General features: G+C 50.7%; 2 protein-coding genes and 1 pseudogene across 3 annotated transcripts in view; 1 reads left to right on the top strand and 2 right to left on the bottom strand.

Annotated features, from left to right (window-relative positions):
- Positions 1-1,398: 1,398 nt before the first annotated feature.
- LOC136537127 (uncharacterized) lies at positions 1,399-2,597 on the bottom strand (annotated as a pseudogene).
- Positions 2,598-5,988: 3,391 nt separating this feature from the next.
- LOC136539795 (glucan endo-1,3-beta-glucosidase 4-like) lies at positions 5,989-9,676 on the top strand. Of its 2 annotated transcripts, none has more exons than XM_066531776.1 (5): positions 5,989-6,200; positions 7,286-7,406; positions 7,945-8,853; positions 8,940-8,967; positions 9,102-9,676. In XM_066531776.1, exons 2-5 carry the CDS (start codon positions 7,340-7,342, stop codon positions 9,433-9,435), a joined length of 1,338 nt encoding a protein of 445 aa, XP_066387873.1. In that variant the 5' UTR covers positions 5,989-6,200; positions 7,286-7,339; the 3' UTR covers positions 9,436-9,676. The 2 variants fall into 2 exon arrangements, with proteins under 2 accessions (XP_066387873.1, XP_066387872.1); XM_066531775.1 differs by lacking the exon at positions 5,989-6,200 and adding an exon at positions 6,282-6,389.
- A 1,498-nt stretch (positions 9,677-11,174) lies between these two features.
- Positions 11,175-12,257, bottom strand: part of LOC136537125 (probable polyamine transporter At3g13620) — a 216,707-nt gene continuing 215,624 nt past the window's right edge. The window contains exon 4 of the mRNA XM_066529197.1: positions 11,175-12,245. Within this exon, the coding sequence (XP_066385294.1) occupies positions 11,668-12,245 (578 nt within the window). The 3' untranslated portion in view covers positions 11,175-11,667. The remainder of the gene's footprint in view (positions 12,246-12,257) is intronic.

Raw genomic sequence — 12,257 nt, 5'->3', positions numbered from 1 at the left:
GAGGTGGTGGTGGTGGAGGCGGAGTAAAAGATACCTGAGGGGGCGAAGAGGATGGAGACGACAACGGAAAATACCACTCAGGTAAAGTGAGGAATGAGAGGGACTCAGTGGTACTAGAAGAACCGGAAGGGGAACGAGGATAGTAAGGCCGGGATTCATCGAAGGTGACATCCCGAGAAATCCTCATCCGACGAGCAACAGGGTCATAGCAGCGATAACCCTTATGTTCCGTACTGTACCCAAGAAAAACACACTCAACAGACTGAGCAGTGAGTTTTGTGCGCTCACGAGGTGAAAGTAGGACGTAACAGACACATCCAAAACAACGAAGATGGCTATAGGAAGGAGGGGTGCCGAAAATACGCTCATAGGGAGTGCAACCCCGAAGACAAGTAGAGGGTTGGCGATTTATAAGAAAAACAGCTGTAGAAACCGCCTCAGCCCAAAAATGAGGAGCAAGCATAGAAGAGATCAAGAGAGCACGAGCAGTCTCAAGAGTGTGGCGATGCTTGCGCTCAGCAACACCATTTTGAGCATGAGCACCAGGACATGAAAATTGGGCAAGCGTACCCTGCTCAGCAAGGTAGGAACGATGAGCAGTGGAGATGTACTCACCAGCAGAATCCGCACGAAAAACTCGAATGAAAGAGTTGAACTGGGTACGGATCATGGTGGCAAATTGCTGGTAAATAGAAAGAAATTGACCACGAGAAGACATCAAATAAATCCAGGTAAATCTCGAATAGTCATCAATGAAAATAACATAATATGATTGACCCCCTTTTGAAACAAAAGGTGCAGGACCCCATACATCAGAGTGAACAAGATCAAAAGGTTTTTGGGACTTAGACTCACTAGAAGGGTAGGGGAGTTGCAACTGTTTGCCAAGTTTACAACCCGTACAATGAAGAGTAGTGTCACCAGAAACAGGACCTAAAACACCACTACCAACAAGGGTGGACAATCTAGAACCAGAGAGGTGGCCAAGACGACGATGCCACTGCGCAAAAGAAGTGGTAGACGAAGCAGCTGACACGGATGCTGGAGAACTGGGTGATGTGGGAGCCAAAATGGGTGAAGGAAGACGCAACCAATCAAGCTCCCAGAGGCGTTGGGAGTCCCGACACCTAGGCCCAGTTCCCACCAAGAGGCCCGTACGGAGATCCTGAACACAACAAGAATCAGACTCAAGGATTATGCGACAGCCATGATCAGTGATTTGACCCGCAGACAAGAGTTGCATAGTGAGTTTGGGAACATGCAAAACAGTAGGAATATTAAACGAAGAGGTCGAAAGAACACCTCTCCCAGCAACAGGAAGAGAAGTGCCATCTGCGGTGCGAACAGAAATAGGTGGATCGGGGGAAGATAGAGAGGATAAGTGTGTTGCATGAGGTGTCATATGAAAAGAGGCACCAGAGTCGAGGAACCATGGAGATGATATACCTGACGGAGGAGGAGCGGAACTAGAAGCCTGAGCTGTAGTCCCGTGACCGGAGGCCTGAGCTGCAGTAGTGAGGCGACGAAACAGGGCAAGAACCTCCTGCTCCGCTGCAGACACGAAACGAGTGCTCTGTGAAGTAGAGGAACCACCAGAGCCCTGAAAAGAGCGTCTGCCACGACGCCCTGATCGGTCGCGCTGCTTCTTGCGACAATCCTTCTCCTCATGACCATAGATCTTGCAGTAGCCACACTGAATACCAGAAGGTGCCCCCGTCACCACAGGAGAGGGCTGAGACGGAGGCGGAGAGACCTGGGGAGGTGTGGCTGCTAGGACGGAGGGCTGCGGCGGAACACGAGTCACACCCCCAGCTCGAAGACGTGTCTCCTCAGCTCGTAACTTAGGCATCGCCTCTGAGAGCGATGGGCGCGGACGACGAGTCAGCAACTGTGCTCGAACAGTCTCGAACTCGGGACGAAGCCGAGAGAGAAACTCGTGAAGGCAAAGAATGTATCTCTGGTCCCGGTGACGGTCACAGCACCGACAAGTACCACCACCGCAGAACTCAGCGCCCAAACTGTCCAGGCGATGCCAGACAGCTGTCATCTGACGGTGGAATTCCTCAACTGTGGAGTCAAGCTGACGAAGCGACTGAGCCTCGTCAACAACAGCAAGGTACATCGCTTCGTTACGAATCTCGTAGCTGCGACGGAGGTGAGCCCACATAAGGTGTGAAGTGGCAAGACCTCTAAGGGATAACGAGAGATCGACCTCCATGCTCGCAAGTAAGATAGCCTTAGCAGATTTTTTCTCGCGCAGCCAAGTCTCATAGACACCGAGATCAGACTGTAGCTCTCCATCTCAGCCTCAAATGCCTCAAGTAAAGTATTCTTGGCATCATCATCAGCATCTGGCGGGTATGTGGGCGGCGTGGGAAGAAGAGGATGGGGAGGACAGATCCGCTCACCCGTGAGGTAGCCCCACAGCAACTGCCCATCCATGTGGACCTCCATATGGAAAACAAAATCGCTCCAATTGGTGCCATTAAAAATGACAGGGCACCGAGGGACCAGAACATGGCCAGGACGTCCGGGAGACGCCATGGAGGAGAGAACGAGCCTCTCTTCTTCTTCTTCTTCTTCTTCTTCTTCTTCTTCTTTTTTGTTTTTTTTTTGTTTTTACAGAGAGGAGAGGAGGACCGGCCGGCTCTCTAGCACAAGACCGACGGCTCGCTATACAGGCGCGGACGAAGAGAGGAGAGGGAGACAGAAAGCGTTGAGATGAGAGTGGCAGCAGAGCAACTGCACGGGAGACGAGCCGCGCACGCAGGTGGAGGCGTCCGGCTCGCAGGGCCGCTCGGGAGGGAGCGGGCGCAGTGCGGTGGCGCGGGAGGGCGGCGCGGTGGCGTGCAGGACCGCGCGAGCGGCGGCGGGCCGGCGCGCGAGCGGGCGGCGGGCCGGCACGCAGGGGCGCGCGAGCGTGCGGCGCGGGTTCGCGACCGCTGCGCGATGCGGTCGGATGGCCGGGGCGGAGCAGCGCGAGGGTGGGATGCGGAGGCCGGCGGGGTTGGGCAGAAATCGCCGGCTGCTGCTCAGCAGTCGAAGGTAAGGATGGAAACCTAGCTTGATACCATGTTAGAAGTAGAATGAGGCCAACCAACTGTATTGCAAGGCCCAAGAGGGCTAGTATACACATGTACATATGCAAAGAAGCCCTCCAAGTAGAGGGAAAACACATATACCTCCTATACATCTAACAGGGACATTCTAGCCTAGCGGTACAGTTCTGGGATGTATATGTGATAGTACAGTAAAAGTCTGGGACAGTGGCAGACTTATGGGATGGTACTGATCTCAAGTGTACTTTTAGAAGAGGCTTTGATATGAGATTGGTGAATTTGTGGTTAGAAATTGTTCAATTAGCCTCGACAATAACCTTCTCTGAGGATGAAGATGCTTTAGTTTGGCAATTCAGCTCCAATGGAGTTTACTCCTTGTAATCTTTGTATAAAATCATAAACTTTAGGGGTATACTCCCGGTACATGTCCCTGCAGTTTGGCACATTAAAGTTCCTCCTAGAGTGCAGTTTTTTCTATGGCTATTATCAAAAAATAAAACACTGACTAGGGACAACTTAAGCATTAGGAAGAAACTAGATGACATGTCATGCCTTTTCTGCTCAGAACGTGAATCTGTGCACCACCTCCTTTTTGAGTGTTCTGTTGCTAAGCAAATGTGGGTCTATTTGTCTGAAGTTTGTGATAGGGAGGTGGGAAATGACTTTATGTCAATTGGACAGATGTGGTTATGTAATAATAAATTTTTAGTCTGTAATATCTTTTGTGCTACAGCCCTGTGGGGGCTTTGGAAGCTAAGAAACAATATATGTTTTCAGGGGGAGGTATGGATGGACATGAGTTCTGTGAAGACAAGCGCACAACTGGGAAGACCTTAAAACTCCTGAAGAAGTGAAGATGAAACTCGCTGGGAATCACATGGACAAAGAAAACGCAGGCGGAAGATCTTGGTTTAGTCTGCTGAGCTTGGGTGATGGGAGTGAGTTTTGATGCATGTTAGTATAAAAGGAAAATGGTGAGGCGTCTAGCTACTGTCTTTGTTTTTCGTTTATGTTAAGGTCTGTGAGCTGAATTGTATGGAGGGGTGCGTTTCACCCGAATGCTGTAAACTCTATGGTTGTCTTTGCTAATGCTAAGAAAAGGGGCATCGCCCTAGAATTCTAAAAAAAGAGGATTTATCTATTTTTTTCTAGCATGTTTCATAAGGATTAAGACAAGGTTCTGTTGAAAAGCATCAATTAGTACAGTTAAGAGAAAACGTAAAAGAAGCATGTACCCTCATTTTAGACGCTGTCATTAACGTGATTAATGGTGATTGATTGATAAATAAAAAATATTTATATAAAATTAGTTTTTATTCTTAGAATGCATTATATTTGAGCACAAATTTTGAATGCTAGAATGCACTATATTATAGGACAGGCCAAAGGGCCTCTAGTCGTTAGAGCGTCCCGGCGGTACTCCTCAGGTCCTGGGTTCGACTCCCCATGGGAGCGAATTTTAGGCTGGGGTTAAAAAAATCCCCTCGTCTATTCCACGCCAAAGCACAGGTCTAAGGACCGGCCCGTTCTCACAGGGCGACGGTGCCGCTGTGTAAGGGTGGGGCAGGAGTTCGGGGGTTTTCTGGGCCTGCGTGAGAAGGTCTTCTTAATGCAATGTCTGGGGTGGTCATACCCTCGCAGGTCCAGTTTTATATTATAGGACGGAGGGAGTAATTAAGATGGATGTGGAGATGTGAAGATTGGGACAGCTTAAGGTAAGATCACGCTCTAATGTACAAAGACCCTAATTAATAATAGTAAGATTAATTATAATAGTAAGATAAGATGGTTGCTTGGTGCGGATACGGAGACAGAGGCAGGTTGCCGGTAGGATCTATCTCTGATAGTATATGTAGTACAGAAGAAAGGATGTAATGTAATGTAAAGTAGGGGCCGACGGAGTGGGTGTATGTGTGCTGTGTGCATGCTGTGCATGCATGCATGTGAGAACCCCGTCAGCAATCGAAAGGCAGGACGCAGCAAGCACTCGTGGCGCTCTACTTGAGGCTGAGACTTATCCATAATTCATAGGAAAACTAGCCTTTGGATTCCACTTATATGATGGTGCAATCTAAAGTTAGTCCGAATGATGGATGGGCGGATGAACATCCGTGGCTAGCGGCGCGCCGTCGCCTGAGTGGACGCAACGCAAACAAGGGCGGATCGGCAGCTGATGATTTGGCGTGCGTGCTATTGGCCTGTTGCTGCTTTGCTAGCTCGGAATGGTTTCGGTCTGGAGCAGAAGCTAAAAGCAGAGCGGGAGGGCGATGTGTATGTAACTCGCGAGACGGGGAAACGAAGTTTGGTTGGAAGAGAGGAAAGGAAGCTGATGCGCGGATGGCCACCTGCTCGGAACGACCGACCGCCGCGCCTGCGGTGGCCGGCCGGCCGGCCGGCCGAACTCCCTCCCTATTCTTTGGTTGTTGGACCACATGCACATGTTGGACCGGGGATGATGGGCAGGATGGCGATGTGGTCAGTTTTTCTCCGTCTCTGGTGTGCTTTCAGCTCGGAGTTGTACCAAAACGAACCGTCTTTCTTTGGAGCAGTTTTTGCCGCGTGCGTGTAATCGTCGACTTTAGCTCGGGGAGCTTCCGTTAGCTATCAGCCAGTTCTTGCTTCCCACTTAGGCCCCGGGAACGAAGCAAGGAAGGATTCCGGCCGGACTCGTTACTTTAATTTATATAGCTTCCACTAGCCGGATGGATTCCTCGCAACTAACCGAAGAGTCCTTAACCTATATGCAATACTCCGCCAATGCCGTTTTCGTTTTCTTTGGCCGCTGCACCCACCGCCTCGCCTGTCCTTGTATTGTATCTGTAGCGTCGGTTAGCGCGCGTCACCAACGTCCTAATCGCGCGCTCGATCCTGCTCTGCTCATTTGCCTGCACGTGGCGCTGCTGTTATAAAGCCAGGGCCTCAGCTTCCAAGCTTCCCTCCCCGGCCCCTAGTGCTAGTACCCACACGCCCTGCTCCTCTCCGCTGTTGCCACCTGCTCGCTTCATCAGATTTCGGGGGAGTTCCAGATTAATAAGCAATTCCGATCGAGGCAGGGCTAGGCTTTCGTTTCGTCCGGGAGAAGCAAGCTAAAGGAAGGCGATCGGATCGGAGCCCATCGGGAAACGGGAGCTTCAGCCCGAGGTACGCCCATGGCTTCCCCCATTTCTTGCGATCCTCATCGCCTGCCTGCTATTTGCTTTCCATCTTCTCCTTTCCTTTTTATTTCTCGTCTGTCTGATGCCCTCCTCCTCTTCTCTAAACTTAAGTTTTTTTTTGGATGGAGGAAGTGCAACTTTTCTAGTTTTTGGCGAAGTCTACAACAGTACATCAGTATGGATAATATCTCAAATTGTCAATTAATTTGTTTCCCAAGTTCATGTTAATATTTTTTATCCAGAAATTTGATCATAGTTAGAGAAGTTTGACCTAGGTTAATTCTCAAATGAACTATAATTTAAGACGGAGAAAATATAAAAGTTCACTGGATACATACATAAGTCAAATGACACTGTTTTATTTGGTTGCTATAGGCCATCAAAATGTAAATATTACTCCGTAAATGTTGATGCTATTTTCTAGGAAATTGGCCACTTAATTATTTTTTGGCTTGATCCAAATCTATAATGGCATTTTTCTTGGATAGAGGAAGTAGAACTTTTTGAGCTTTTCAAAGAGTCTACAAAAGTACATCACAATGGATAATATCAAATTCTCTATTAAATATGTTTTCCATGTTCATGTATTTGAACTTGTAGATGTTAATATTTTTTCAAAAGAATTAAAGAAGTTTGACCAAAGTTAATTCTCAAATAAATTATAATTTGAGACAGAGAAAGTATAAAATTTCATAGGACACATACATAAGTCAAATGACTGCTTTTATGTGGTTTCCATCAGAACGTAAATATTACTCCTTAAGTTCCAAGGTACATGCCATTTTTAATTTTGTTTTAGGTCAGACTCTTCTAATTTGATCAAATTTTTAGAAAAATATATTAATATCTGCAATACCAAATAAATACACTATTAGTACATGTTTCATGTTAAATTCAACAAAACTCATTTCATGCTATAGCAGATATTGATGTATTCTCTTATATTTGCTTGGTTATTAAATGTTGAGATAAAATTAAAATATTGTATATTATTCTTCAACAGAGGAGTAGTATATATTTTCAGTTACATCTCTGCATTAAACTCTGAAACCGTCGAGCTGATCATTTCAGTTATCGGCGGAATCGCTACACAAGGCCTTCGATTGCACATCTTGGGGTGTGAGGATGTTGCAGAACCGGTGGAAGGGATGCATCTTCTTCTCCTTCGCCTTCCTTCTCTGCAACGTATCAGGTATGTATGTTACGTTCTACGCAGGTTTCGGCGCCTTTTCCCCGAGTCTTCAGAGTTCAGAGGCACCGGGTTCCTTGTTCCTTCCTCACTTTTCTTTATCGTTTCCTGTCATCCCTAAAAACAACTCTCTTTCGTGTCCCTAAAGATGCTTTGCTTCGCTAGAAATGCATGCATGTCATGTATGCCGATAACTGAATAAAGTGTAGAGGATTCCAAGGGGCCTTTTTTTTCATAAGCTAGTACAAAGGAGTAGGGATATGCCTGTGCTTTTTGCACCCTTTCCATGCCTTATCTTGAGTCAACAAGGGCGTAAGGACACTTGTGCCATGCCCAAGCTTATCTGAACGATCTTCTCACTATTGTCTCGTTTTATATAAAATCAATGATGCTGTTTGGCACGTGTAACCAGTAATTAACTTCGTCTAAAATCCTGCTCTGAAATACTGAAGTCTGAATTACAGTGTATTGGGCTGCATTGCTATTTGGGCTAAAGCCGGATTTACTTACAGTACAAATTTCCATTTCCACAAACCCGCAGGCGTGGTACTGATGGCATCAGAAAACTCTCCGTCAGAGTTCGCCAAGCTCGTTCAGTCTAAGCAGACGAGGCAAGCTCGCGTGTGCGGAGCGGACCCTGCGCTGCTGAGCTCCCTGGCAGGCATCGACGACGCAGAGGTGATGGTCACCATCCCCAACGAGCAGCTGGAGCACGTGGCCGAGTTCCAGGAGGAGGCCGACCTCTGGGTCGCCGCCAACATCGCGCGGTTCCTCCCGGCGACCAGGATCACGCACGTTGTGGCGGGCGACGACGTGCTGGTGGCAAGCTCCCCGGGCAGCAGCGCCTACTTCCTGGTCCCGGCGATGCGGAACCTCCGGTCCGCGCTCGCCGCCGCGGGCCTCGGCGACCGCGTCAAGGTGTCCAGTCCGCTGTCCAGCGAGGCGCTGTCGGACCCGGCGTGGTCGGGCGTCGTGGCCCACGTCCTTCGGTTCCTCGAGTCGTCGGGATCGCCGCTGTTCCTTAAGTCACGGCCGTCGGTGGTCAGCGACGCCAAGGTCGACGCCGCGTACGCCGCGATGCGCGCGCTGGGCGTCTCACGCGTCCCCGTGATCGCGGCGGACCTCGCGGCCGGCAGCGGCGTGGCGGTGGTGCCGTACTACTACTACGGCTACGGTTACACGGGTGGTCAGCGGCGGTCGCTGGCGACGGGGACGTTCTGCGTGGCGCTGCAGAACGCGGACCCGGCGGCGCTGCAGGCCGGGCTCAACTGGGCGTGCGGGCCGGGCCACGCCGACTGCTCCGCCATCCAGCCCGGCGGCGCCTGCTACCAGCAGAACAAGCTGCCGGCGCTCGCGTCCTACGCCTACAACGAGTACTACCAAAAGATGGCCAGCACCGGCGCCACCTGCTCCTTCAACGGCACCGCCACCACCACAACCAGTGACCCAAGTATCTTTTCATTTCCTTTTTACATCAAGAGATTGAGCAGTGTTCGTGAGCACTGATTAACGCCTTCGTGTGACTGCTCGTTTCAGGTTCAGGCTCTTGCGTTTTCGCGGGAAGGTGAGCACGGTTTATTTCAAACTCTGCAATTTCTGCACGCACCAGTTCTGTTATGTTCTGCCAACCACTCGGAACGCTTGCTAGACTGACAGTCTGACGTGATCTCGTTTTCTTGGCACGCGTTGCGGTTTCAGCTCCACGGCGGGAGGCTCCAACTCGAGCGTGCCGGTGGGCGCGAGCCCGCCGACCAGCCTCTCCCCTCTGACGGGCTTCACTCCTCCAGTCGGCTCCAGCCCCCCGTCGTCGTCGGAGTTCACCCCTCCGTCCGGCTTCACCCCGCCAGCTGGAGGCGGCTTTGGACCGGGCTTCGGCACCCCGCCGGGTTCCTTCAATGGCACCGGGTCGTTCGGGCCGAGCGGCACGCTCAACCCTTACAACGGCGTGCCGCGTGGGTTGTCGCGCGCCGGCTTGACGGCTCTGTCTGCCGCCGCGGTCGCCGTGCTTCTCGTGTCCATGGATGCGATGTGAATTACCGATGCAGATATCTGGATTACCTCTATTAGAGACTAGACATCCATCCCTTTTCGTGTCTACGTTCTTGATTATTGAGCTATTGGTCATGTAGATGTCAGTGTCAGATCAGATTTGTATTATGTATTGAAGTCGTAAATATGAAGCGGATATCTGTATGTATGTGAGTTGGGACAGTCAGGGTTCTGATGAGATGAGCGCATGGATATATGTATGTATGACACGACACAAATCTTTAGTACAATGATGATTTTCATTTTTACAGGTTTGGAACCAGAAATGTAGGATGTAGCATCCTGTTTTTCGTATCGATTGATCTGCCTGCCCGTGACAGTTCAAACTTCAATGTTCAAATTCAAGCCGTGTGTGCAGATGCGGCAGCATGATCTCCTTGTCCCTGCTGCCCTTCAAACCTGAGCCACCTCTTGGCCCTGCACAGCCTCATGGCGCCGTGGAATCCAACACCAAGCGACGTGATATATTGTCGAAGGTGATACGGCCCCGTTCGGCTTGCCCAGAAATCTGCTTGTTCGACTTGTTTTTTCAGTCGAAACAATATTTTTCTCTCATAATAATTTAGTCAGAACAGTGTTTTCAATCGGTTTCAGCCAAGTTTCAGCAAGCCGAACGAGATTGTTATATAGCATAATAACCCCAATAATAGTAGCCTTTAAAAAAAAATTAGCCTAGAGGAGCAGTCATCATTATTACCTAACGTTATCTATCGCTTTTGATACCGTTCGCTTGAGCTTATTAGCCGGCTTATCAGCTAGAATTTATAGTATTTTTCTCTCACAATAAAACAGCTTCAGTCGGCTTTAATACCAGCCGAACATGCCCTTCGTTCCATACCGCAGTCATATCATGCGTACGTCGACACGTTGTACTGTAGCACGTACCTGCAGCATCGGGCAAGTAGCCGTTGGTCCAGGCCTCCGGCGCCGCGTCCGTGGCCGCCATGAGCGGCAGCAGGTAGCTGGCAGCGATCAGCACCACCGCAACACCCAACGCGCGCGGGAACGTGCGCTCCGGCCGCTCCACCTCGCCGGCCATCGTGCTGGCGCTGTCCCAGTAGTTGAGGTTCCAGAACACCGTGTTGAAGAAGAGCGGCCAGTCCCTGCTCCTGCCCTCCACCTGCACCGTCCACCGCCGCGGCCGCACCTTGGGCACCGCCATCCCCGTCATGAGCACGGACGGCGCGAGGGACACGAGCCCCAGCGCCACGGCGCCCCACCCGACGACGCTACGTTGAAGACATATGTTGTGCTCTTTTTTTTTGTTTGATGAGTTTTTTCTGAAGTTCCACGTGTAAGGTTTTTAATAAGGCAACATTGTGCAAATACATTAAGCGACAATAATATACTCTTTCTCCATATTTTTCCCATTGGGTTTTTTTGGAGTTTTAACGAGACATGTATTTGTCATGGTATTCGTCCAAGGGAGAGTGTTAAGAATTCCTCAATTAGAGGATTGATTGGCTAATACCATATATGCTCCGAAGGCTATATATATATAAAGGGACTAGATGTATATGTGAATAGATGAATGAAGAGATGACTCCCTCCCACATATATTTGTCTCCTATGTTCTTGTGGGTTGTTCTTGAGAATTGGGAAGGGAAACGGGGTCTGCATCTACAACTTCTATACGCCTCTTTCATAGGATTGGAGACGGGAAAACGGATCTAGCAATCCATGAACAAGTCGATTCTCAATAGGTTTTTCTTCTCCTTTTTTTTCTGAGAAACATCCTGCTTTGATTGGTTGTCTGGCCTAACCCCAGACCAGGCCCATGTGGTGCACCTTGCCGCCGTTGTTTCTGGTCGGCAGATCTGCTTCCCGCAGCCTGGTTGGTTGGACGAACGCACGATTCATCCTGGGCCTGTCCCGACAGGAAAGCGAAAATCGGAGCGACCATTCCTCAAGTTGTAATGGAAATCCAATGGCTTGGTGAGCTTCTAGTTTCAGTTACAGTCCACCCGGGCCGATGCAAGCCGGAGGGACAAAGCCGGCCTAGCACGGGACACTCTGGGGGACATGTGACTGCATCACTCTTTTTCTTTGTTTTTTACCATACACATGCAGTCAATCTACATAGAGCTCACGAACTCTTCACATGAAAATAATGTACTACGGCATGAGAAGCGTTCCGTTGGATTTGGATACACCTGCTGACATGCATGCCTCGGAGACTGGGACTTCGGGGGGTGACAAGTGACGGTTCATTCATTCAAACTCGGTCTCCAGCAGAAACAACGGCATCCCCCTGGTGATCTTCAGCCGCGGCAACCACGCCGGTCTTGAACCTGAGCCACTTCCTGGACCTGCACAGCCTCAGGGCGCCATACAATCCAACGCCTAGCGCCGTGAGCCCGCCGGCGAGCGCGAACACCCTCCACCCGGCCACGACGCACACGTACGCCAGGAACGCCGACGGCACGGCGCACATGGCCGCCAGCGCGGGCAGCGGGAGCGGCACGCGGTAGGGCCGCTTCAGGTCGGCCCGCGTGGCGCGCAGCCACAGGAACGCCGCGAACTCCAGCAGCGTGCCCAGGCTGTAGAGGAAGTTGGCCGTGGCCACGACGTCGTCGAAGCTGAGGAAGGAGACGGCGAGCGTCACCGCCGTGGAGGCGGCGATGGCCACCCACGGGGTGCCGGACAGGGTGGCACGGCTCGCGAACACGGCCGGGAGCAGGCCCAGCTCCGCCATGCCCAGCAGCTGGAACGCGCCGCTGCTCAGCTGGGCCTCGAACATGCCCACGGACGACAGAACTGCCCCGGCCTCGATCCAGTACTTGAGCCATGGGCCTCCGATGATGC

The sequence above is a fragment of the Miscanthus floridulus genome, chromosome 2, assembly GCF_019320115.1.
Source record: "Miscanthus floridulus cultivar M001 chromosome 2, ASM1932011v1, whole genome shotgun sequence".
In the NCBI taxonomy this organism is placed as follows: domain Eukaryota; kingdom Viridiplantae; phylum Streptophyta; class Magnoliopsida; order Poales; family Poaceae; genus Miscanthus; species Miscanthus floridulus.
Note: the sequence above shows the minus strand (reverse complement) of the source record. Positions and strands in the feature narration are given on the sequence as shown.

Bases quoted from the DNA above. Each gene is read 5' to 3' on its own strand.
- LOC136539795 (XM_066531775.1), top strand. From the start codon at position 6,297: ATGCCCTCCTCCTCTTCTCTAAACTTAAGTTTTTTTTTGGATGGAGGA. The intron at 6,390-7,285 runs GTATGGATAATA...TGATCATTTCAG, and splicing joins AAGTCTACAACAGTACATCA to TTATCGGCGGAATCGCTACA. The intron at 7,407-7,944 runs GTATGTATGTTA...ACAAACCCGCAG, and splicing joins CCTTCTCTGCAACGTATCAG to GCGTGGTACTGATGGCATCA.